Source organism: Entelurus aequoreus, linkage group LG07 (assembly GCF_033978785.1).
Source record: "Entelurus aequoreus isolate RoL-2023_Sb linkage group LG07, RoL_Eaeq_v1.1, whole genome shotgun sequence".
NCBI classification, from domain to species: Eukaryota; Metazoa; Chordata; class Actinopteri; order Syngnathiformes; family Syngnathidae; genus Entelurus; species Entelurus aequoreus.
In genome coordinates this window covers 39,285,820-39,312,124 of record NC_084737.1, presented here as the reverse complement: position 1 = coordinate 39,312,124, position 26,305 = coordinate 39,285,820, and the positions used below count along the sequence as shown (strand labels likewise).

The following is a 26,305-nucleotide window of genomic DNA, read 5'->3' as shown; positions in this document are numbered from 1 at the left end:
TCTAGAAATAGCCAAAGGTATTCGGAGCGGAATATTCAAAATGGCTGACTGAGTTTGTGGCATTTTGTAATGTTTAAACAGTGTTTTTACATACTTTGCAGATTGTAAATACAATTTGATATGGTTTAATGGATACCATGAAACACACTTAAGCATATAAAGTCAACTTGTTTTTCCACTCTACTGGTACTTTAAGAAGTCTAAATGGAAGCATGTTACTGCAGAAAGCATTTATTAACAGGAAAGCATTTATTAACAGGAAAATAAAAAGTAAATTAATAAGTGTCTAGAGCTATACAATATCATAACAACACCTGCAGCTGTTTAGCGAACACTGCCAGGCATGCACTTAAGGGAAGACGGATCGAACCATAAATCGTTAGTGTTGATACCAAGGGCAGTGTGATCAATACTAGAAGGATTATATGGATATTTTTATTTTCCTAAAAATCTTTTTTTGTTGTTCATGATAACGTTTGCAACTTCAGGGAATATGTCCTTGGACACAGGAGGACTTTGAGGGCAAAAAAAATTCAACGAGTAATCCGTAGCGGTTTTAGTTTTTGTTTCGTTATTGTGTACTGTTATTTTGTATGAATTGTATGTAATAAAAGAGAATAAGAAACTAATTTAAAGGGGAACTGCACTAGTTTTGGAATGTTGCCTATCGTTCACAATCATTATGAGAGACAAGAACCCTGAGACCCACCTTGATGATTCCTTTTCTGATTCAATTGTAGCCATTGAGGGGTTCTCAATTTTTAGAAAAGATAGGAACAGGTTTGGGGGTGGGGTGGCTATTTATGTTCAGAATCATTTATCTATCAAAGTGCGCAATGATTTGATGAGGGAGAGTATTGAAGCTATTTGTGTGCAGGTCTATCTGCCTTATTTGAAACCAATTATAGTAGGCTGTTTCTATAGGCCTCCTAGTGCTGATGCTCTGTATCTGAAGGAGTTATGTGAGATGTTTGACAGGATATCAGATGCGAATAGTGAAATCTATTTACTGGGTGATATGAATGTTGACTGGCTGGGACAGGGGTGTACAAACAAAAATAAGTTACTATCCATTTTAAATGCTTGCAATCTGTCCCAAATTGTTGCCCCTCCCACGAGAATAGGTAGTAATAGTGATGGTATTATTATAGCTACATGCATTGATCATATTTATACAAATGTTCCGGACCAATGCTCCAAAGCAGTCTCGGTTCCTGTAGGTTTTACTGACCACAATATAATATCTGTCACTAGAAAGACAAGGGTTCCTAAACCTAAAGCGAAAATTATTTTTACAAGGTCTTATAAGAGATTTGATGAAGAATGTTTTATTGATGAAATATCCTGTTTAAATTGGAACGAGGTGTGCAGTGAGGAAGACCCTGAGGCTGCACTGGACTTATTTATGTTAATGTACATGAGTGTTGTGGACAAGCATGCCCCTTTGAAGAAGTTTTCTGTCAAAACTAAGTCTGCCCCATGGATTGATAATGGACTTAGAGGTTTAATGACAGAAAGAGACATGGCTAAAAAAGCCTCCGTCAACTCTGGTTTAATTGATGACAGGCATAAGTACTGTTCCTTAAGAAACCAGGTCACAAAGTTAAACAAACTGAAAAAAAGGGAATATTACAAACAGAGGTTATATGATGTGAGATATGATAGCAAAAACTTATGGAATGTTTTGAATGAAATCATGGGTAGAAAGAACAATGTCTGTACACCTTTTGTGGAATCAAATGGGTTGGTACTCACTAAGCCATGTGACATTGCCAATCATTTTAATAACTATTATGTTGACAAGGTATCTCAATTAAGGCATGGTATGCATATATCCAATAACAACAAATCAGCTGACCTCATTAGGAATATTATAATGGATAATAAGGACTGTGAATTCAATTTTCATCAGGTTGAAGTCAGTGAGGTTGAGAGGTTACTACACTCTCTTCCTGACAACAAAGTAGCTGGTGTAGACAACCTGGATAGTAAATTACTGAAAATGACTGCTGGTATCATATCAGTGCCTGTTTGTCATATTTTTAATAAATGTTTACAAGTGGGCCTGTGTCCAAAGATATGGAAGGTGGCTAAGGTTACTCCTCTACATAAGGATACCAAATTGGCTTTCAATGAGGGCAATTCTAGACCAATAAGCATCCTACCTGGGTTATGTAAAATACTGGAGAAATGTGTGTATGCACAAATTCAAGCTTACTTTCAATCAAATGGGCTAGCAACTGATTCTCAACATGCATATAGAACGGGCCACTCTACGTCCACGGCTCTTATACAAATGACGGACGATTGGCTTAATGCTATAGATAATTCTATGTTGGTTGGAGCTGTGCTGTTAGATTTTAGTGCTGCATTTGACATGATTGACCACTCTCTTTTAATTGAGAAACTTAAATGTTATGGTTTTAATACTTCAAGTTTAATGTGGATACAGAGTTATTTGTCCTCAAGATCACAACAGGTGTATCTTAATGGCAGCTTGTCTAATAGCAGAAGTTTGGATTGTGGTGTTCCACAGGGAAGTTGCCTAGGACCTTTACTTTTTTCTATATTCACCAATGATTTACCTTGGGCTACCGGGCGTGCAAGATTGGTTCTTTATGCTGATGATGCAACCTTATATCATGCTGCACCATCATGCAGTGTACTTAATGTAGTATTGAGTGAGGAACTAAAAGCTGTGCATGACTGGACAGTATGTAACAGACTTGTCCTTAACACCTCAAAAACAAAAAGTATTATATTGGGGACTAGGCAAGGGTTATCTTGTGACCCAAAGTTGGATTTGAGGCTAGGTATTTCAACAGTTCAACAGGTCAGAAGTGCCAAGCTCCTTGGAGTGATGCTGGACTGCACTCTATCCTGGTCAAATCATATCAGTGATATAGTTACAAAGATGGGAAGGGCTGTTGGTATTTCCAGGAAATGTGCTGGTTTTGCTGATCCACCTCTTCTTTGTCAAATTGTTAAGAGTTTAGTCTTGTGTCATATTGACTATTGTTCTACAGTCTGGGCGTCTGCTGCAAGTGGTGAGATCAGTAAGCTCCAGATTGTCCAGAATAGGGCAGCAAGGCTGGTTCTTGGTTGTTCACTAAGAACCAATGTGAACCAAATGCATGCTTCTCTTTCCTGGCTAACAGTGCAGAACAGGTTGTTGGCTAATACTCTTATATTGTTCAAATCAGTAACCGGTAGTAAAACTCCTGCTTTTCTCATGGCCCAAATAGTTCACAGTAGCACTATACATAATCACAATACCAGGGCATCCAGTGAGGGGCATTTTGTACTCCCTCGTCCCAGGAAGAATGCTTTGCGGAAATCTTTTATTTATAGATCTTTATCGCTCTGGAATAACCTGCCTCGAATTCTCACCAGCATTGAAAGTAAACAGGTTTTTAAAAAGAGAGTAATATTTTATCTGAGTTTTTAAATTAGTTTGCTCATTGATGATTTGTTTGTTATATTTATATGGTAATTATTATTCTGTGTCTGTAAATTGTTTGCTTGTTTTTTTATTGATGCTTTTATTTTTTTTCTGTATTGTGTAGTTATAATTATATGCTTTTACTTGTAATTGTATTGAATTGTGGACCCCAGGAAGACTAGTGGGTTGTTGAGGCAACCAGCTAATGGGGATCCTTAATAAAAATCAAATCAAACACACATTGTTGTTGTTTTTTAAAGGCCTACTGAAATGATTTTTTTTTTATTTAAACGGGAATAGCAGATCCATTCTATGTGTCATACTTGATCATTTCGCGATATTGCCATATTTTTGCTGAAAGGATTTAGTAGAGAAAATCGATGATAAAGTTCGCAACTTTTGCTCGCTGATAAAAAAAAGCCTTGCCTGTACCGGAAGTAGCGTGACGTCACAGGAGCTAGTATTCCTCACAATTCCCCATTGTTTACAATGGAGCGAGAGAGATTCGGACCGAGAAAGTGATGATTACCCCATTAATTTGAGCGAGGATGAAAGATTCGTAGATGAGGAACGTTACAGTGAAGGACTTGAGAGGCAGTGCAGGACGTATCTTTTTTCGCTCTGACCGTAACTTAGGTACAAGCTGGCTCATTGGATTCCACACTCTCCTTTTTGTATTGTGGATCACGGATTTGTATTTTAAACCACCTCGGATACTATATTCTCTTGAAAATGAGAGTCGAGAACGCGAAATGGACATTCAGTGCCTTTTATCTCCACGACAATACATCGGCGAAATGCTTTAGCTACGAGCTAACGTGATAGCATCGTGCTTTAACTGCATATAGAAACAAAAAAAATAAACCCCTGACTGGAAGGATAGATAGAAAATCAACAATACTATTAAACCGTGGACATGTAAATACACGGTTAATGCTTTCCAGGCTGGCGAAGGTTAACAATGCTGTGCTAACGACGCCATTGAAGCTAACTTAGCAACCGGACTGCACAGAGCTATGCTAAAAACATTAGCTCTCCACCTACGCCAGCCAGCCCTCATCTGCTCATCAACACCCGTGCTCACCTGCGTTCCAGCGATCGGTAGAAGGACGAAGGACTTCACCCGATGCGTTTGGCGGCCCGGAGACGTAGGAAGTCAAGGTGAGGTCGGCCGCTAGCGCGGCTAGCGCTCCAACAAAGTCCTCCTGGTTGTGTTGCTGTAGTCCGCTGCTAATACACCGATCTCACCTACAACTGTCTTCTTTGCAGCCTTCATTGTTCATTAAACAAATTGCAAAAGATGTCCAGAATACTGTGGAATTATGAAATTAAAACAGAGCTTTTTGTATAGGATTCTACGGGGTACCATAACTTCCGTTACTCTGACTTCGTCACGCGCATGCGTCATCATACCGCAACGTTTCAGACGGATATTTCCCGGGAAATTTTAAATGTCACTTTATAAGTTAACCCGGCCGTATTGGCATGTGTTGCAATGTTAAGATTTCATCATTGATATATAAACTATCAGACTGCGTGGTCGGTAGTAGTGGGTTTCAGTAGGCCTTTAACGATTTTAAAGGCCTACTGAAACCCACTACTATCAGACTGCGTGGTCGGTAGCAGTGGGTTTCAGAAGGCCTTTAACGATTTTAAAGGCCTACTGAAACCCACTACTACCGACCACGGTAGGAGGACTTTGTTGGAGCGCTAGCCGCGCTAGCCGCCGACCTCACCTTGACTTCCTACGTCTCCGGGCCGCCAAACGCATCGGGTGAAGTCCTTCGTCCTTCTGCCGATCGCTGGAACGCAGGTGAGCACGGGTGTTGATGAGCAGATGAGGGCTGGCTGGCGTAGGTGGAGAGCTAATGTTTTTAGCATAGCTCTGTGCGGTCCGGTTGCTAAGTTAGCTTCAATGGCGTCGTTAGCACAGCATTGTTAACCTTCGCCAGCCTGGAAAGCGTTAACCGTGTATTTACATGTCCATGGTTTAATAGTATTGTTGATTTTCTATCTATCCTTCCAGTCAGGGGTTTATTTTTTTTGTTTCTATATGCAGTTAAAGCACGATGCTATCACGTTAGCTCGTAGCTAAAGCATTTCGCCGATGTATTGTCGTGGAGATAAAAGTCACTGAATGTCCATTTCGCGTTCTCGACTCTCATTTTCAAGAGGATATAGTATCCGAGGTGGTTTAAAATACAAATCCGTGATCAACAATAGAAAAAGGAGAGTGCGGAATCCAATGAGCCAGCTTGTACCTAAGTTACGGTCAGAGCGAAAAAAGATACGTCCATCACTGCCTCTCAAGTCCTTCACTGTAACGTTCCTCATCTACGAATCTTTCATCCTCGCTCAAATTAATGGGGTAATCATCACTTTCTCGGTCCGAATCTCTCTCGCTCCATTGTAAACAATGGGGAATTGTGAGGAATACTAGCTCCTGTGACATCACGCTACTTTCGGTACAGGCAAGGCTTTTTTTTTATCAGCGAGCAAAAGTTGCGAACTTTATCGTCGATTTTCTCTACTAAATCCTTTCAGCAAAAATATGGCAATATCGCGAAATGATCAAGTATGACACATAGAATGGATCTGCTATTCCCGTTTAAATAATAAAAAAAAAATTCAGTAGGCCTTTAAAGATTGAAAGATGCGGCTAATGGGAGTCACCATTGTAGCCTTCGAAGCCCTCTAAAACAACTTCAAAACCCTCCAGCAACGTTTTATATACACACTGCAAGTCTATATATTATGTAGTAACAGACACGTTCATAACAATATGTAATATGTTCAATATTTACTGTATTTTGGTCATTTTAATAATTTCTGGGACTGATTTCTTCTGCACATTGATTTCTGTTTGCATAGCAGTACACGTCTGACTTCTGGCAACAACTTGTGTTGCTACTTCAGGAATCAAACACGAGTGTGTGTGTTCTAATCATGCCAGACTCGGTAACAGACAATGAAGACGACTATTTTTGGACAAATGAGGATTTACAACCGTATACTTTTGCACAAAGGAAGAGGGAGAGCAGACGGATCTGGGAGAGGGGGATGAAGGCAATTTTGACGCTATAAATGTGGAACTTGGAGCCAAGGTTTAATAACATAAATGGCGTGCTTACCCAAACTAAACTGGAAAAAACTTCCCTGGCCAGATGGACCAAACGGACAACTGTACATCGAGTGAGTCACATTTTAATATTGATCACGATACACGCAACACATCAGACTTGTTATTAGAACTACAGTACATAAGCTGTCTGGCTAGCTGTGTACAAACAAAACATACAATTTGGACTAATACTTTACAGATACTGTAATATGATTGTTCATGATTTTCAGTCAGTACAAATTTGTCCTATCGCACTGTTGTGTAATTACAAACTCAAATGCGTTTTGTGTTGTTGTAGAAGTTAACGGAACGATAAGTAATTAAAGTATTGTTGGCGGTTTTTGAATGCATTTTTAAAGTTATTTAGAGGTAGAATTGATCGCTCTCATTAGCTGCATTACTAGCCACCTAGAACGAGCCGATTTTTACATGTAAGAAAATAACACATTTTGTCTTCTTGTCTCTCAAAAGGATTGTGAACAATTCCAAAAAAAGTGCAGTTCCCCTTTAAATATTGTGTTGATATTGTTAAACTGTCAATAGCACTCAACATAAATAGACAAACATGTATTACAGTTAATACTGGCCGATTTCACCCATGGATGATCTGTTTTGAAATCAGCAACTTTGGAAAGAAACTCTGGAACATATATATTCAAGTTTAAATGATTGATTTTACTATATTGGTTGAAAATAGCCTTGTGAGAAATTTATAGTAAATTTTTTGACCCAGCCTATTAAAATAATCGGAATCGATAATCGTTGTGAATCGGAATCAAAACAAGGAACCGGAATAGGAACCGGAAGTGTCAAAATTCAAACAATGCTCAACCTTACTAGCGGTAATAATTTAAATCATAAGCATACTCACAGTCTGGACACATAATTCTTTTTCCATTCAGGGCAGGATCTGACTGCCACACCTACACACATTTAATGAATACAAAAAGGGGGGGAGGGAAACAGCACCATTATTCAGGAATGAGATTTGTGCAGCATAGCGTGATGAAAGTTACCTGCACACACGGCCTCTCTGCAATCAAGTAAAGAGGTACTCTTATTTTGGTCTGCCAAGTTGCCTCCTGCAGGATAAAATAGAAGTTTCTTTTCTGTGACTCGCAATGAAACAAGTTGCTCGTTTGGTGAACAATTACCGCCTTCTCTGAGAAGATGTGGCCTCTGGGTGCACATTCCTTCTCCGTCAGGATGCATAGCTGAGCTGAGAATGTGCCCGGGACAGTAGATGTGAGATATACGTACAGGATGTACTCCTGTGGTTCCACATGAGCCTGCCATGAGGACATATCTGCAACACAGGGAGGCATTCAGACTCCTTATTGTGCATCTTGCATCAACAACAAAGTTCCATGCTTTCAACTCACTAGCCTGGAAGGGGCAGGAGATGTTGTTGCTGCCTTGTAGAGAAAACTGCAAAGATAAAAGTCAATTATAACCAATGTGCAGGTTAAAAAGGCAGCAGGCATCGCTTCAGGCAGAGGAGGGGGAAGAGGCCAGTGATCCGTAAAACCCAGGGGTGCTCATACTTTTTGCTTCCAAGGGCCAAAGTTAAAATGTGCCAATGCCCTGCGTGCCAAACACAGCAATTTTAATCATACAACAGCACCGTGTATGAGGAGTTTATCTCCATACCGCCATATTTAAATATAAAGGTAGTAGAGCTCATCAAATTCAATAGATGGCAACAAGTGAGCCAGTACATTTTTTTTTTCGATTTTATTGTAAAAACCTGGCAGCCCAGTCACCAGAATTTCACCATAACATTCGCAGTGTTTTTTTACACCAAATTACTGTAAAATAACATACGTTGTTGTTGTTGTTTTTACAGTAACATTCTGGGGACTGAGCTGCAAGTTCTATTTAATATCAGATCAACATGTCACCGTATGGGTCACTTTCTCCGAGGGTGAGTCGTTTTAGGAGACAATGTACGGGATCAAATGAATCACATTAACACCTCCGCCCAGTGGGCAAAATTTATAACCTATATATACAGCTGTGTGATCGCCCGTTCAGCATCTTTTTATTCTTATGGAGCGTATGGGTATGGTTTTGAGATTGAGACATGATTATGTGAAACTATCGAGGGACGCAGTGCAATGTCAGGGGGGGCACGTGTGACCTTAGGAACATGCTTTTTTTGCCGTACCAGAATATGATGAAACATACGTAGCAATTGGCTTCACTGTAACCACGGTGGTAGACGAGTCATGGTTGTTACTTTAATGTTAATAAACTTACAATGCTATGCTGAGGTATAGTTTATACTTGTTATAGTCATGGTAGAGAGTGGGGGGGGTTGGGCGCCAGTGTACCCCCTGCCCTGTGGTACTGAATACACAGTCAGGGTACAGACTTCAGTTGTGAAGCAGACCACCACTATGTTCCGGAATCATTCCTACCCTCTTAAGCAACATGACAGATTGCCAGTCCTTTGTGGCAGAGGTCTTGGACCTACTGCAGAAGGGGGAAATAACACTTGTCCACGGCAGAGAGATGCGTCAAGGGCTTTATTCAACCTACATGCTTGTTCCATAGAAGGACGGAGGTCTCTTTTGGAGGGGGGCTCACCTCACCTTCTCGAACTGGAGGCAGGGTATCGGGCCTTGGTGTATTTTCGTCTTCTGATTTTGGGGAAACGTGTTGCTTCGGACTGACAATTCAACCGTGGTTTCCTACATCAACCACCAGGGAGGTCAGCGGTCATGGTTCCTGCACAACCTGGCACACAAACCACAACCTGGGCTCATGCTCAGGGTGTGTCTCTGAAAGCCATCCATTTTCCGTGGGAGGTGAACGTGGCAGATCTCTTGTCCAGGGGCGGCCCCAGGCCATGGAAATGGCAAATTCACCTAGAGATTGTGGAAACCATTTAGTCTCGATTCAGTAGACCTGTTTGCCTCACTGGAGACCACTCACTTCCCACTGTGGTACCCAATAGTGGAGCCGGTGAGAACATTGGGGGTTGATGTTCTTGCAGGCCGGTGGCCCCAGAGCCTGCTTTATGCGTTTCCTCCCTTTCCCCCTTTACCAGCCGTTCTGGCCAAGGTGAAGATGATGAACGCCAGAGTTGTGCTTGTGGCCCCAGATTGCCATAGATGGTGACCTTCAACAGGCTGCTGGCAGGAACCCCATGGTGTCTGACATGCCTTTGCAGGCTGAAGGGCAGTTCCAGCACCAGAACCCGGGGATTTACAGGCTGCATGTCTGTCCCCTAGATGGGGCACGCCCTGCAGCTAAAGTCCTGCTGTTATAGCTACCTGGCAGGGAGCCAGAGCTCCCTCTACCAAGGTGATTTACGCTGGCTACACATTTGCCAGTGGTGTGCAGAAAAGGGCTGGAACCCGGTCTCCTGTGGGACACAAAGGGTCCTCTTAGTTTTACAGACACGGCAGAAGAAAGGGCTGACAGAATCCACCTTGAGGGGCTACGTGGCGGCCATACCTGCCCGTCCCATCCCTATTAAGGGTAAGAAAGTGGGCTCACGGCCCCTTTTTAGCCAGTTTTTGAAGGAGGCTAGGTGTATACGGCCACAAAGGTCCCACATGGTCCCATCATGGGAATTGCAGATGATGCTGCAGGCTCTGTCGGAGCCTCCTCTGAGCCTTTGGCCAATTTGGGGCTGGAGTTTCTTGCTGTCAAAACAGCCTCTTTCTTTCTTTTCTGGGTCTCTGAACTGTATGTTGGTCTGTGCATCGTCTTGTCATCTCTCTTCTGCCTAATCCAGTTTTTTTTTATCGTAGATGTTCCCTCGCCCTTTTGTGTTGAAGCCCTTGGTTTTGGAGCCCTTTCATTCTCCTCATAAATCTGCGGAGGCACCCCAGTTGCACTTAGTCTGTCTGGCCGGGTCCCTGAGAATGTACATTGACCACACATGCCCTGTTAAACAGACTGATCAGCTCTTTGTGTGCTATGGGGAAGCTAAGCTGGGCCAAGCTCTGTCCAAGCAGCGTTTGTGCCACAGCTCTGGCCTATGATGGTGCTGGGGTGCCTCCATTTAGGGGAGTGGTGGCCCACCTCACCAGAGCGCCTCTTGGGCGCTCTTCAAGGGGGCTCCCTTGGAGGACATTTGTGCGGCGGCCAGTTGGGCCTCTTCTGGGACCATCGCAAGGTTTTATAGGCTAAATGTTGCTCCATCAAGGGCCTCTGCCATTCTGGAAGAAGGCCAGTGAACCATGCTGTCCCTGCCATGCTGGACCGTAGCTTCAGGGAAGTGGGTGTGAACCCTGCTGGGGTGGACCACCGCTTCAGGGTTGGTATTCACCAGGTGGTTGTGTTTTACTGATTAAGGAGGTTCTGTTTATTGGGACATTTTTCTCAGTGGAAAATGTTTTTTGTCACAACAAGTGGCCTTCATCTGCCTTTGGCTGTTTAATCACAGCCTAAGGCTTTCCTCAATGAACTATGTTCTGAGCCGAACTGTTGTTGTCAGAGTTTTTGGCCGCACTTTACCTCGTGCCTGACCTTTTTGGTATACCGTTGACCTGATACAGTATTAAATAGAACGGATGGTTACGGAAGGTAACTACTGTAACTAATTACTGTCAATAGAAAACGGTACCACTTTTATCTTTACAGTATCTTTGCTATCACCTTTGCCATCATATTTATTCATATCATATTTGCTGATGTTGCTCTGTTGTTGTTGTTGTTATTGTTGTGTTTGCTGTTGTTGTTTGTGTCTCTCGGTCTTATCCCCCTCTGTCTTCCTTTTTCTCTCTTTCTATCCCCTCCTGCTCCGGCCCGGCTGCACCAAATGATAATATAAATACATTTAATAAAGTCAAATACAAATAAGGCAACAAGAGAAGTATCCCACACTTCTCTTTTGTAAAGTAAATCTGAACAGCCGATATGGCATCTACATCAACTATATGATTTGCCTGAGAAGCTGGACAGGACAATAAAAAAAAATGTAAAAAATAAAAATAAAAATAAAAATAAAATCTTTACAGTAAAATTGTGGGGGCTGGTTTGTTAATGTTTTTTTTTTACCTACAAATCTGTGTGCGTAGTTTTTACAGTGCATTTAACACTGCATGGGAAAATGTTCCCACTGTTATTTCACTCTAAAGTTTTAGCAACTGAGCTGCCAGTATTTTTTTACAGTAAAATGTACACTCATTTCTTTTGCAGTGCATTACTGTAAATGGAAAAACGATACCATTTATATTAACACAGTAAAATTCTGCCGACTGAGCTGCTAGTTATTTTTAACTGTCAAATAACCGGCAAATGTTTTCACAATGCATTTCTGTAAATGGGAAAACGGTAACACTTCTTTTCTACAGTGTATATCTGGGGACTAAGCTGCTAAAATTTCAAAAGTAAAATCTATGTTTGTTGTTTTTACAGTGAACTGTCAATTGAAAAACGGTACCACTGTTATTTGTACAGTATTTTTTTTGCAACAGAGGTACCAGTTCTTTACAGTGAAATCTATAATTTATTTCACAGTGCATTGCTGTGAATGGGGAAAAAACAGGACCACTGTTACTATCACAGTAAAATGATTGTGAAGCTTGAAAGAGGTCTGTATGAATTACTATTAACTTTGATACATATTACATTTGATTGATTGTATCAATTTAGCATAAAAGGCATGAGGAAACAGGCTTGATTGACATGCATCACACATGATGAATGTTTATTTGTGACTATATATAAACTACACTACCGTTCAAAAGTTTGGGGTCACCCAAACCATTTTGTGGAATAGCCTTAATTTCTAAGAACAAGAATAGACTGTCGAGTTTCAGATGAAAGTTCTCTTTTTCTGGCCATCTTGAGCGTTTAATTGACCCCACAAAGGTGATGCTCCAGAAACTCAATCTGCTCAAAGGAAGGTCAGTTTTGTAGCTTCTGCAACTAGCTAAACTGTTTTCAGATGTGTGAACATGATTGCACAAGGGTTTTCTAATCATCAATTAGCCTTCTGAGCCAATGAGCAAACACATTGTACCATTAGAACACTGGAGTGATAGTTGCTGGAAATGGGCCTCTATACACCTATGTAGATATTGCACCAAAAACCAGGCATTTGCAGCTAGAATAGTCATTTACCACATTAGCAATGTATAGAGTGTATTTCTTTAAAGTTAAGACTAGTTTAAAGTTATCTTCATTGAAAAGTACAGTGCTTTTCTTTCAAAAATAAGGACATTTCAATGTGACCCCAAACTTTTGAGCGGTAGTGTATATTCATTACACTCTCAATCCACCCATACGGATGAGTTTGTGCACATATGTTTACATGTTCCTCTGTTGCATACTCACCTTCACACACATTTGAGGGTGTTTGTCCACAGATGATGTGTTGAATATCTGAAAAAACATTAAATCAGGTAATTTATTATGCTGTTAAACATAAAACCGAATTGAACTCTGTGGAAAGTACCAGGATCCGCCCATCTTCTTCCCCTGCCAGTGTGGAGTTGAGTAAGGTGGTGCAGAGTTGTTTGTGATGCCTCCAGCAGAGGGAAGCAAAGATCTTTAAGTCTCCAGCTGGACACAAAGAGGTCCAAGTAAAACTGGACTCGAACAATTGCACTTCAGAGGAGAGCCAAACATCTTGTGCATCTGTTGGCATATGCACAGCATGTTTTGATAATGAAGTGTCAACAAATCAACAAGATCATTTTACATGACTGATTATGTGCATTCAATTGGTAGAATAGAAGGCATGTGAAGCAAATAACTGGATTCAGCATTCAACTGTGCCAAATCACATTTTCTTGTCTATTCATGTCCCTGTCACTGATTTAGTTAAGCATGGACAATTCACCATTTGTGTCTCCAATATGCAATAAAGCTACTTGGAATTTTTTTCAAATAAAAATTGAGATGTCTGTTTTTTACCTGCCACAGCGTCAGTGTGAAAAGGGCACACTGGTATCCGCCGGGCGTCTGTGAATGTGTAATATACCTGCCAGCAGAGGACAACACATTCTCTCATTCACAATTGTAAACCACGACATTACAAAATGTGTGACATACTTGTACACAGACACATGGAAGTAGGTAGGGGAATCTGACTAGAGCAGAGTTTGATTGAGCTGGATCAATCTGAAAAACAAAAAATATATATATATATATATATTTTTGTACGGTTGTGTGCATAATATGAATTGTGCCACAGACTCTTACAGTAGTTCGATTGGAATGGGACCCTTGAATGCAGTAGTGTGCATTCTGTTTGTAGCACCACCTTGCATGGACTTTATCCTCAGACTCTACCGTTAGATTGAAGGATTTAGATGCATTGTCCACAGACAAATGAAAGTTTGGTATGGGATCTAGAAAAAAGTTGCACAGAAAATGTAGGCATTTGAAAAAAAGAGCTGAAACACATTACATAGTGACATGCGCCTCCATGCGTAAAGGAGACATTGTCCTGACAAAGTCCAGAATGATGGACATCATCATCATTAGGCTTTGTTGTTTTTTCCCCATAACCATAATAATTATTTGAGAGAGAAGAACACACACAAAGATAGTAACACTCCCTTAATTATTTACAGAGCATGTAAATGATTCTCTAAGGAAGCTGTCTGTTTACACTACTGGGTACATCAGAGGGGTCCAAAATTTTTCCAACCCAAATTCTATTATTAACACTTTTATACATGTTGTACATTTCTAAAAGTATTCTATTTACTTTTGTAAAAGTAAGCTATTTGAAAAAAGCATTAACATGTTATTTTTTGTTTTCAAGGTGACAAAGCAAATATTTACCGTAATCTCTGATGATATATTTTATTTTTTCACTTTTGTGCTGTGCAGCCCAAAACTGACATTTGAATGAATATTGGAATATGTAACGTTTAAACAATTGTTTTAATACTAAAGAGTCATTTATATACTTAATTATAGAAAATGTAATTAATGAAGCCAGAGGAAAACACTGGTAAAACCTTACATGTTCACTAATGACAATGTTAGTGTAGTTGAGTCACACATTCTATAACTAAGAACTTTTTAACTCATCACAAGTTGGACTTGCTATTTGCAAAATTCATTTTTGTCTTTTAAGTATGGAGGGTCAAGTGGGACAATTGAAATAAATGAACACATATTTAAATAATTACTTAGATGTGTCATTAACTAATTATAATTTGAATTAAACTCAGAAATGTGTTATCCAATGTGTCAATAACTTTTTTTAAATACCGGTAAGCATATTTATCATTCAACTAATGATTTCAATATTTATCAATTATTTAATAATTATATAATTATTTGTTTTAATATTTAATGATTTATTTCAATATTTCAGTAAGCTTTGTGGCAGCACTTCATGAATTTATTCTATTTGTCACACATACCACACTTTGAGAATCACTGCTCTGAAATATTGAGCACAAACTCTCGAAAAAAAATGAGTATATACTCCTTAGCCGTCATTTTTTGAAAAAAATTCTAAAGTTCCAGACTTCAGACCAAAGCAATCATTGGACGAGATTAGCCCCACCCACTGACTTTGATGGTTGAGTTTGAAAGATGTAATACATTCATATATGCCATTGAATTTAAGGCTGAAACGACGCGTCGACGTAGTCGACGTCATCGGTTACGTAAATACGTCGACGCCGTTTTTGTGCGTCGACGCGTCGCATACTTACGTCACACTACCGTCACGGCGGAGCGCAAAGCAGACTGTGCGAGCGAGGGGGAAAAAAGCACGCCAAAAGTGGTCAAAAGTGTGGGAGTGTTTCAATACACGGCCTAATAATGTTGTTGTATGCACACTGTGTCGAGCGGAAATGGCCTATCATAGCAGCACAACGGCTATGAACGAACATTTGAAAAGAAAAACATCAACTAGTCAATCGTCCGCGTGAGCATACGTTGTCATCATTACACAAAAACATGAATGTGTCATTTGTATCTGCTAGGGGTGTAACGGTACGTGTTTTGTATTGAACCGTTTCGGTACGGGGCTTTCGGTTCGGTACGGGGCTGTACCGAACGAGTTTCTAAGCTAAAGCTAAAGTCTTAACAAGCTGCTTTGCTCCTTCTGCTTCTGTCTCAGCACGCAGCATTGTCCCACCCACACAACCATCTGATTGGTACACAGAAAGCGCTATCAGCCAATCAGCAGTGCGTATTCAAAACGTTACCAGCCAATCAGCAGTGCGTATTCAGAGCGCATGTAGTCAGCGCTTCAGCGTGGAGCAGATAGGTGTTTAGCAGGTGAGCATCAGGCTGCGGACTCTCCCCAAATGATAATAAACACCTCCCAGTCAACTACTAGTAACATCACTATGAGCCCGTTAACCTTATAGAAACTTAAACTGCAGCTCAGCTCACTCGCAGTCCTGGCTTGAGGTGAAGGCTAATTACCTCTCAGTTCCAGCCACATCGACCCCTTCTGAGCGCCTATTTTCAGCTGCTGGGAATATTGTAAACAAGAAAAGAACCAGAGCATGTAGACATGCTAACCTTTCTTCATTACAACTGTTAGTCACTCACTGGAATGAGTAGAATTGGTTATTGTGTACTGTGTTGGACTGGATGTTTATTTTGCACATTTTAAAAGCAATACTTAATGTTTACAGTGCTCCAGAATATTTAAATTGGCACTTTTTTGTATGGGATGTTTATCTTTATTTTTGCACATTTTAAAGCAAAATAAGCAATACTTTTACTTTTGAAATGCTTATACTATTGCAGAATATTAACATTTGCACTGGATGTTTACTTTTATATTTGCACATTAAAAAGCAAATAAGCTACTTTTAATTTTGTTAAATGTTAAAAGTTTTAAATGTTTACATTGTTACAGAATATTTTGTCATGTTGTTGTCAATGTTGACTGAGTGGCCATACTTCTTTTTTTTGTAAATAAAAGCCATGCCTTTTTAAAAAACTGGCCTACATTTATTTTTTCATCTTCATTTTAAATAAAAAAATAATCGGTAAAAGGAAAAATAATCTAAAGATTAATCGAAAAAATAATCTATAGATTAATCAATAGAAAAATAATCGTTAGCTGCAGCCTTAATTGAATTTATTTTAAAATCACTAAACGATGAAATCAATAATTAATTAAATGATTATGTAGGTTCTGAAATAATGAATGCTATGATAAAATAAATGAACATACTTTTACATTAATGGAGACATTTTTTTTAAATGTTTGCCTATCATTCACAATGCCAATGCAAGACAAGAACATATACGTTTTTCTTTTTTCATGCATTTTAATTTGTGAAATACGGCAAATTCAAGGTGGGTAACAATGCAGCTAAAGGGAGTACTTTAATCCGCCCATAAAGCCTTCTGAAAATACATCCAAAAACAGCTCAGTTTACGTCTCTTGATCTGAATACTAGCCAAGTATAAGCGAAACTGTTATTATAAGCGCTAACGTTAAATAACTATTTAGCGGTGCCGTGATCACAGACAGCTAACTAGCAAATGCAGCTAGTATTGACATATTGAGCTACATCACCTCTGAGTTTGTAAAAGTTAATTCTAGATTATAAATCATGCCCCTCATTTGTAAAGTATAAGACTTATAAACCGAGAAGTTGGTCAACTTTGACGTTCAACTTAGACCTGGAGATGGCGAGAAAAACACGAAAAGACAATGGTTTGTGTCACTTTTTTTTTTACCTGCTTCAAGGTTCAAGGTTCAACTGTATTGTCCCCGCGGGGAAATTTGTCTTGGGCACAGTGCATCATTGCTTTCTTAACATACACAAAAACAAACAACCACAACCAGACAACTAACATTTAAACATCAGAACATGGAGCATGATAGACATAGGTGGCACTTTGATGTAGGCATAAAATCTACAGTATGGAGATAAAGATAAAGTACCAGTGTGCATTGCACTAGAGCTCATGGATAAAGTGCTGTGTGCTAAAGTGCTTAGTTCTAAAGTGCTATGTGCTAAAGTGCTATGTGCTAAAAAAGTGCTAACCTATGTATTAACATTCTATTGCACATTGTTGGTCAGCTTAATGGAGGCTGGGACAAATTATAATTTAAGGCGGTTACATTTGCATAGTGGGACCCGGAGTCTTCTCCCTGATGGCAGGGTTCCATATTCAGGGAAGAGTGGGTGTTGTGAGTTGGAAATAATTTTCTTAGCTTTTTTCCTAACTGCCTGCTCATAGATGCTCTGTATAGGCTCATATTCTTTCCTCCCTACGATTTTCATTGCCGTTTTATGCATGCCGGCCGGTTTGCTTTTTAGCTTAACGGTTAGGTTGCCAAACCATGAGGTGATCCCGTATCTAATGATGCTCTCTACAATGGCACGGTAGAAAATCATCATGATGTGGCTGCTTACGCCGTACAATCTTAATCTTCGCAAAAAATATAGCCTCTGTTGCAGTCTATTGCACAGTTTGTCAATATGTGTCTTCCAGCAGAGAAGATTATCAATATGAACCCCTAAATATTTATATGAGGATACCTGGGTGATTTCCTGATTTTTGATGACCACTGGCTCATGGTCAGTCACTTTCCTCAGATCCAAAACCATTTCCTGTGTCTTGGTCACATTTAAAATAAGATGGTTGGTATCACACCACCTAATAAATAGGTCTATCTCGTCTTGGTACACAGAGGGGTCCGTATCCTTGTGTAGAAGGCTTAGGAGCACGGTATCGTCCGCAAATTTCACCATATAATTGTTAGATGCACAGTCCTACAATCATTGGTGTACAATGTAAACAGTGTTGGTGATACAACGCAACCCTGTGGGACGCCTCTGTTGCAGTGTTTGGTGTCTGACAGTGTTCTGTTGACCTTCACTTGCTGTGTTCTGTTTGTTAAAAAAAGAGTGGAACCATTTGATGAAGGTGGAGTTTACACCCATGTCTTTGAGCTTCTCCAAGAGTATGTGAATTTCACTGTATTAAAAGCTGAGCTGAAATCAACAAATACAATTCTAGCATAAGCTTTTGTGTTCTCAAGGTGCTTGGAGATAAAGTGCAAGGTGCAAAGGATTGCATCATCAGTACTGCATTCCTGCTTGTACGCAAACTGGTACACATCTAAATTTGGCTTGACATCCTTCATGAGCAGTGACACAACAAATTTTTCAAAACATTTCATAACAATCGAAGTGAGAGCTACGGGACGAAAGTCGTTGTTTACTGTGACACCGGGCTTTTTAGGCACTGGAGTTATAATTGACTTCTTCCACAGAGCTGGAACAGTGTGAGTGTTAAGTGACTGTTGGAATATTGGACACCATGCTGTAGTTAGTTCCTCTCACAGCTTTTGAGCAAAAAAGCTGGGAGGCCGTCAGGGCCTGTGGCCTTGCCCGTACGTACTCTACTAAAGAGACGGCGGATGCTGGTCGGGTCGACTTCCAGGCAGCAGGTGTCATCAGTCTCTGGCAGGGACTGCAAAACACTGTCACACTCCTGAGAGAAGTTTTGACGGTCGAATCTCAAATAAAAGTCATTTAGCTCATTTGATTTTTGCTGCTCATCCAGGGTGATGATTTGTTTCTTTGCAGGGTTCATATTAGTGACTAATTTCATTGTGTCCCAAAGTTTTTTTGTATTTGACATTTGGAGATTATGTTCCATTGTTTGCCTATGTTGTTCTCTTGCATTAGTGAGAAGTTGTTTGAGTTATTTTTGGACAACTGACAGTCCTGCTCTGTCTTTACTTCTAAATGCCTGCTTTTTCCTATTTATGCAGACTTTTATTTCTTTTGTTACATAAGGTGTGTTATTGGGATAGACTACAATGTTTTTCTTGGGTACCACATTGCCAACAAAAAACTCAATGTAGTCCGTTATACTTACTGTAGCCTCATCTAGTCCTAGTGCATGGAACAGGGACCAGTCTGTGCACATGAAACACCCCTTCAGTGTCTCAATAGCATCGTCTGACCACACATTAATTGTCTTATGCTCAGGTTTAATTGATTTAAAAACAGATTTATATGTGGGTATTAGATGTATGGTGTTGTGATCCGAGTTGGAAAGGGGGGGCTTTGGTTTTGCTGAATATCCCCCCTTTATATTGCCATAGCATTTATCTAGAATCTTGTAATTTCTTGTGTCACATTTTACAAATTGATCAAAGCCCGGCAAGGCAGTCTCCAGTTTACAATGGTTAAAGTCACCCAAAAAGAAAACAGGAGCTCCGGGTGTGCGCTGCAGCTGTTCATGTGCGCACTCTGCTATGCTCGCAGCAGCTCTGCCTGCATTGCCGCTGGGTGGGACATAAACAGCGGCTATGATGATGTTGCCAAACTCCCTAGGCAGGATTATGATTAATTCTTCTCTTGAAAGGGAATATATGAACATCCCATCAGTCAGCATCCCAGTGAGAGTAGACATTGTACAGTAAGTGATTGTTTACCGTAATTTCCGGGCTATAAGCCGCTACTTTTTCCCCTCGTTTTGGTCCCTGCGGCTTTTACGACGGTGCGGCTTTTTTACGGCTTACGGTAACCAGAGGCGCGCACAGTTTGCGCGAAGGAAGTTTTCATGCAAACACCCTCAATATGGAAAACAAACGGAGAAGTTCATATGATGTTGCTTTTAAGTTAAAGGCAATCGATCCGGCTGTCAAAGAAGGAAATAGAGCTGCTGCACGTACCCTTGACATCAATGAATCAATGGTGAGACGTTGGTGTAGATTAACTACGATCAAAGTATTGGACAGGACGTCGAAATGTGTAATAAAGAAGTACTTTATATAACAAAAAAATGGGGATACAAACAGTACAAAACGATCCTTATAACTTGTTATCTGTTATTCATTCATCACCCGTAGGCTCGTAATTCTCATCTCAACAACCACAATGCACCTGCTCCCGGTCTTTCTAACATCCGGTTTTGCCGCAATGCATTGTGGAACATGCAGTCTTTTAGTTAACCCTTTGTTGGGCTATTGAGTAGAAACAACTCAATTCAGCGTCAGTGCTTCTCAAATAATCAATATCAAATACATGTATGAATCAAATCAATTCCCTTTTAACTCTTTTTAGCTGTAAATAATAATAGATCAATTTATCAGCAATTAAATCAAACATGCAAATCATGAATGATCATCACACATGAACTATATAACCCATAAGTTACAACAGTTGGAGACGGCAGCATGAAGAACTGATTCAATGCAAAAAGACAAAAAAACATCCACGATCATCAATGGCTTTCGAAAAGCTGGACTGCTGCGTCGTGATGATGAAGAGGACGGCGTAACGGCTGACGAAGCCGGAGCCGTTGATTCCACTGACGAAGAGGAAGGATTTGAGAGCGAGAACAAAGGAGAGTTAGTGGCTGTTCTTCTCCGACACCGACGAAGATGATTTCGGTGGTTTTAGTACGCAGGAGGAAGACGATGACACAATGATTAAAGACTGACTTTTCATATACCGGTAGGCTGGTTATTTTGATAACGTACAGGCGAGCACTTTGAATTACTTTGCATCGTTGTATTATTGTCATGTCAAAGATGTGAAAGTTTGATTGAATGATTGAAAGATTTATTGTTAATAAATGGGACGCTTTGCGTTCCCAAACAATCATCTCTGTCCCGACAATCACCTCCGTGGTAGCAGGAACCCCTATATACTACGGTAATTACACATCAAAACCCTGCGGCTTATATATGGAGCAATCTGTATTTTCCCCCAAATTTAGCTGGTGCGGCTTATAGTCAGGTGCGGCTTATAGTGCGGAAATTACGGTAATTATTTTTGTTTGTATTTCTTATTGAGCACTTAGCAACACTGCTACGTGGTGCTTATAGTGTTTCACTAAAGTTGCATCGGTTTAGCACACAGCTTCTAAAACTTGTAGATCATCCTCTGCACATTCAAGCTCAAAACATAAGGTTCTGATCCTCATTTGTTAAAATGTATTCTTTGTTGGCTCTCATAAAGTCTGCCATGATTCGTAGTTGTTGTCATCTTTGAAGGGTAAAGCAAACGTTGTGATGCGTCTTTGAAATTAATACGCCACTCACTGTATGGTTAAAATGATCAGAATACGTAAATATTGCATATTATAAATGTGCTTGTTATTACATTACATATATACTTACAGCGTGTATATAAAACATTGATGGAGGTTTTTACATTTTTTTTTGAAGCGTTCTATAGATGGAGCAGAGCGAATCCTATTAGCTCCTGTCGTAGAATTTCTGACCTTTGACCTATATTGCATGTCTGTCAAGAATGTACGCTCATTTAATTTCTCTTCTATTCTGTGCCAGTGGGACAAAAGTGAATATTAAGTCATGCCAACCTGTCTACAGAATGTGTTGACTGTCTAAAGGATTCGAGTTGTTATGGAACAGATAGGGAAAACAAAGACATTGACGCACTAGATAAAAGACATTGACGCATTAGATAACAAACAATGACGCACAAGAGACATATAAAAAAATGGCAGAAGACCGGAACTCGAGAGTGATTTTGGCTTGTGTGTGTCTTGTTTACTCCGGAGTAACATGTGGTCTGTCTGCACGGCCAACTTAATTCAACCTGCACTTCTGATAATGGGTAAATAAATTTGTTGTACTAAACTACTTTTGTTGCCTGCTTAAGCTTCGGACAATCCACTACACAAATTGGCGTCACGAACAGGATGGTTTAGAAGCTACAGGTCGACAGCCGCTCCCGCTCTCTCTGTCAGGCAGACAGTGTGCTGCACGCACGCATAACAAGGTAAGCGTTTTGCTTAAAGTGTAAACATTTTCTGCCTGGAGAGAGCCGGATCGATAAGACTAATTGCTGAATCTATTTTTGATAAAAGATAGGTTTAGTCAGGTTGTCCAAAAACAACCTGGAATGGGGTAAATTATGGTTGGATTGAGTTGTTTTATATGTGATCATTTGTCTGTGTGTTTGTTGAAAACTTGTGATCTCTTGTTTTTAACATAAGGGGATTGTTATTATAATTTTGGTGGTTTGGGGTGTAGAAGCATAGACGATGTGAGACGAAAAATTTCTTTTAACCTCTTCATCCTCTGTTGTTGTTGGCAGAGGATGCTTTTTTCTGCAAGTACATTAGGTTAGCCGGAGTTGGACACAGCAAAATTTAAGGCAAGGTTGGCTAACTGGTGTGACATTTGGCCCACACAAGTTTATGACGTCTATGGAGGTCCTACGTATCTGTCTATGTGGAAACTGCAGCCGGGTAAAAAGCCTGATATAAGGTGATCGTTCAGTGACTCCGGTAAAGGAGATCAACTGAGCCAAGTTGTCACGAATTTGGAAATTTGCTGCAGTATAGATGGATAGAGTTAAGGGCTACGTATGGTAGAGCCTTGGTGAAACTATATGGACTGACCAGACACGATGTACTGTAGGATTGGTGGGTGATTCCTGGTAATTCTACAGCGCCTTAGGCCGATTATCCGTGTTGGTCAAGAAGGATAACGCAGGTGCTGCTCCAATGAAACGGGTTAATCGCCGTTTTATGAGCAATGATGGAACCTGGTTTTTGTGATATGAGACGGTCGATTCCACAAAAGCACGCGTGCATTAGTTGTTTATATTTGTCCGGACAATGGGGTGGTATGGTAATTTAACAATGTGTGTGTATAATGATGAATGCTGAAATGTGTGTGTATTGAGTGAGTCAGTTTATGTTGGTACATTTAGATATATGCGTAATTTAATATCTTTTGTGTAGCACCTGGTTTCTTATCTGGTTTAATTCCCCCCTTCCCCCCCCATCTCGCAACCTCCCTTCACGCTTTTTCTCACAGCCCCGCTATCTGTAAAAGTTGGGAAATTGTCTAAAATGTGTGTGCGTGTGAGAAAGTAGACAAAGTTATGTACAGAAAACACATGAGTGAATGATCCATCCATATAATTATTTTCTTCCGCTTATCAAGAGGTTGGATCGCGGAGGCAGCAGCCTAAGCAGGGAAGCTCCCCCTCTTTGGCGCTGCAAGCAAATTCCAGTCATTTGAATGTGTTTTAAACTATACTGGTGATTGTGACTGTGCGATATTACAGTTGTTTTACACACTGAGATTTTGAGTACGGGAAAAAAGGCCCTTGCTCGCTGGTAAATTCTCTGTGTGAGTGACTGTGTGACGCATATAAAGAAAAAAAAAAGGAGTCTCAGCTGGGAGACATTTTGAGATAAGAGTGTGTCAGAAGTGGCGAGGCTGTGTGAGTGTCAGCTGTACGAGGCATTGGGCCGAAGAGGTGTGACACTGTTAGCATAGCATTGGATTAGTTTAGCATTGAGCTAGGTTTAAAGAATAAATAAATGAATAAATAAATAAATAAAAAACTATATATAAATATATATAGTGGACAGCTGTACTCAATCTGAAGAGAAGGCTGACAGGTTGGTTTTGATAATAGGAAAAATAAAATATACTGTATATGAATAAATAAACATTTAAATATCAATACATACATTTGGACTGGGACATTGAAGCATTGTTAAATTCATTAGTCATTAATTATGTGTGTAATATACTGTATTGAACAGCCTTGCTGCTTATCTGATCCATCCAGTTCCCGTGTGGAAGTTGAGACAAACACACACACACACGCACATCATAGAGTAGGACACATTGTAACTTTGAATTAATAGTTATAGAACAAATAAATTAATAATATTGAATTTAAATTTGATAAAGATAAATTGATTATGCATTGACATTTTATTTTTTTTTAGGAATAAACACAATAAAATAAAAGTTACATTTATATTCTAAAACATCTAAGGGTATCTGTGCAAACTGTGAAACATGTAGTCTGAAGAAGTACAGATAAGATTCCCCAACACTCAGCGCCATTGTCAAAACAAAACGTAGAGAAGCGCTAAACAAATTCTAATCAGAAGGAAGACAGACCAAAATATGAGAACTTAAGTAAACAGACAGCAAGTAAACCAGAAATAATAATGTAAATAAATAACAAAGAAAGCAAATTTCTATGTGACATTGGTGCATGTAGAATTACATGTAGAGAATAAAACTAAATGGAAATAACTGTCTGCAAGATGAGCATGACGTCATGAATTGTGCTCGGGTTAGTAATAGATAGATAGATAGACAGATAACACGTTATTGATTCCTTCAGGAGAGTTCCCTCAGGAAGAAGAAGTAAAAAGTAAACAGTAACTAATAAGGGTATAAATGGAAACAAAATGGAAAAATATTACAAGGAGAATAAAAATAGAACAGTAAAATAAGAGAAACTAGGCATTAACGAACATGATATAAAAAAGTATTGCACTGTTATTGTTTTGCATTCCCTGTCATCCTAGCCCCCCCAAAGAGGAGTTGTACAGTCTAATGATGTATGAGACAAAGGATTTTGTATAGGCTAAACCAGTAGTTCTCAAAGGAGGATATGGTGTTTCCGCCCGGACAAAAAAGGGGGGTACTTGAAGGTATGCCAAGGGGTACCTGAGATTTTAAATATTTTAAAATAGCGACAATTCAAAATCCTTTATAAATATAATTATAGAAGAATAATTCTTCAACAAAATAAATATTTAGAATTAAGTTCACGAGCCCAGATGGATCTCTATTACAATATCCAAAGAAGGTTGATAATTGATTATATGTATAGAAATTTTGATTAAAATTTAATCACTTGTTTAATTTTTTTTTTTGTCCAAATAAGTCAAGTAAGACCACAACAAATGAGCAATATGGTGCACTGTTATACAATTTAATAAATCAGAAAATGATGACATTATGCTGTATTTTATTTCTTTATTTTACTGGGAAAAAAGGTTGAAAACCACTGCCCTAAATCATATCTAAAGCTAAAATTATTTTATAAGACTGATTATTTTGGATTATTGTGTTTGTATTGTGAGAGAAGGAGAGAAAGTGAGAGAGAGAGGAAGAGAGAGCAGGTGAAAAAACAGAAGGAGGGTGAAGAGGATGGTTTGAGAAAATATGGGAAAAGGATGTTTATAACCTTACGTTATGTGAATGGTTTCTAGGAGAACAGAAAATAGAAACATTGTGTGAAGTGTAAGGAAGAGATGTATACAGGATGTTGTTTGTAAAGGAAAACGAAAGTGAAGAAAAGATGAGAAAGTGACAAATGAAGGTATTCGTAAATGGTATGCTGTTGATTGTGGTTAGCTGCAAGTTTGTTTATTTGTTTGTTTAGTTGTTTGAGTGAAATGGGAAGAAATCAATAGGAATAATTACATGCAAAATGGAATAAAACTATGAGTGCGATAGATAATGAATGAATAAATGAAATAGGTTTATTTTGGTCATATAATCAACCATCAACCAATTTGTGTGAGCAGTTTAACAGTAAATTAGACATATTAACAATCATACACATTTACACACAGAAAAGAAAAGAAAAAAGAATGACCGAAAAAAAAAGAATAGGCGGAAGCCAAAGCTTATATTGGCCTATGATATACATTTACTGAACATTAAATTACCTGGAACATCAACGTTAAAAGATGAAAGTAATTGTTACTATATTTTATAATGTTAAAAAAACTTTACTTTTCAAGGGTCTCCAAAACCACAACAAAAAACTACATGTGTTCAGCTCATCACTGAGGATGGTACATCATTTAACTCCTAAAACTGAAATACATTTGTGTTTTTATTTTATTTTACTGGACCTATTTCAAAAACCAATATCCCCCGTAAATGATAGTTTTCTCTTCATAATGTAAATAAGCTAAGAATACAAACTGGAAGGCTGTTGTTCTTTACTCGGAAACATAATTGCCATTATTTTAAAATTAAATTATCTGAACATTTAACACATTATGACTTATAA

The 26,305-nt window shown here is 39.3% G+C and overlaps 1 protein-coding gene across 2 annotated transcripts in view; it reads right to left on the bottom strand.

Annotated features, from left to right (window-relative positions):
* The window catches only part of LOC133653833 (interleukin-17 receptor C), a 45,677-nt gene that overhangs the window by 2,815 nt on the left and 16,557 nt on the right, over positions 1-26,305 (bottom strand). The window contains exons 7-15 of one of the 2 annotated variants that reach the window (XM_062053567.1): positions 13,728-13,876; positions 13,578-13,646; positions 13,440-13,506; positions 12,979-13,160; positions 12,858-12,905; positions 7,946-7,991; positions 7,718-7,869; positions 7,580-7,645; positions 7,435-7,486 (exon numbers count right to left, since the gene is read on the bottom strand). In XM_062053567.1, coding sequence (XP_061909551.1) covers positions 7,435-7,486; positions 7,580-7,645; positions 7,718-7,869; positions 7,946-7,991; positions 12,858-12,905; positions 12,979-13,160; positions 13,440-13,506; positions 13,578-13,646; positions 13,728-13,876 — 831 coding nt within the window. The remainder of the gene's footprint in view (positions 1-7,434; positions 7,487-7,579; positions 7,646-7,717; positions 7,870-7,945; positions 7,992-12,857; positions 12,906-12,978; positions 13,161-13,439; positions 13,507-13,577; positions 13,647-13,727; positions 13,877-26,305) is intronic. The other variant, XM_062053568.1, reaches the window with a different exon arrangement.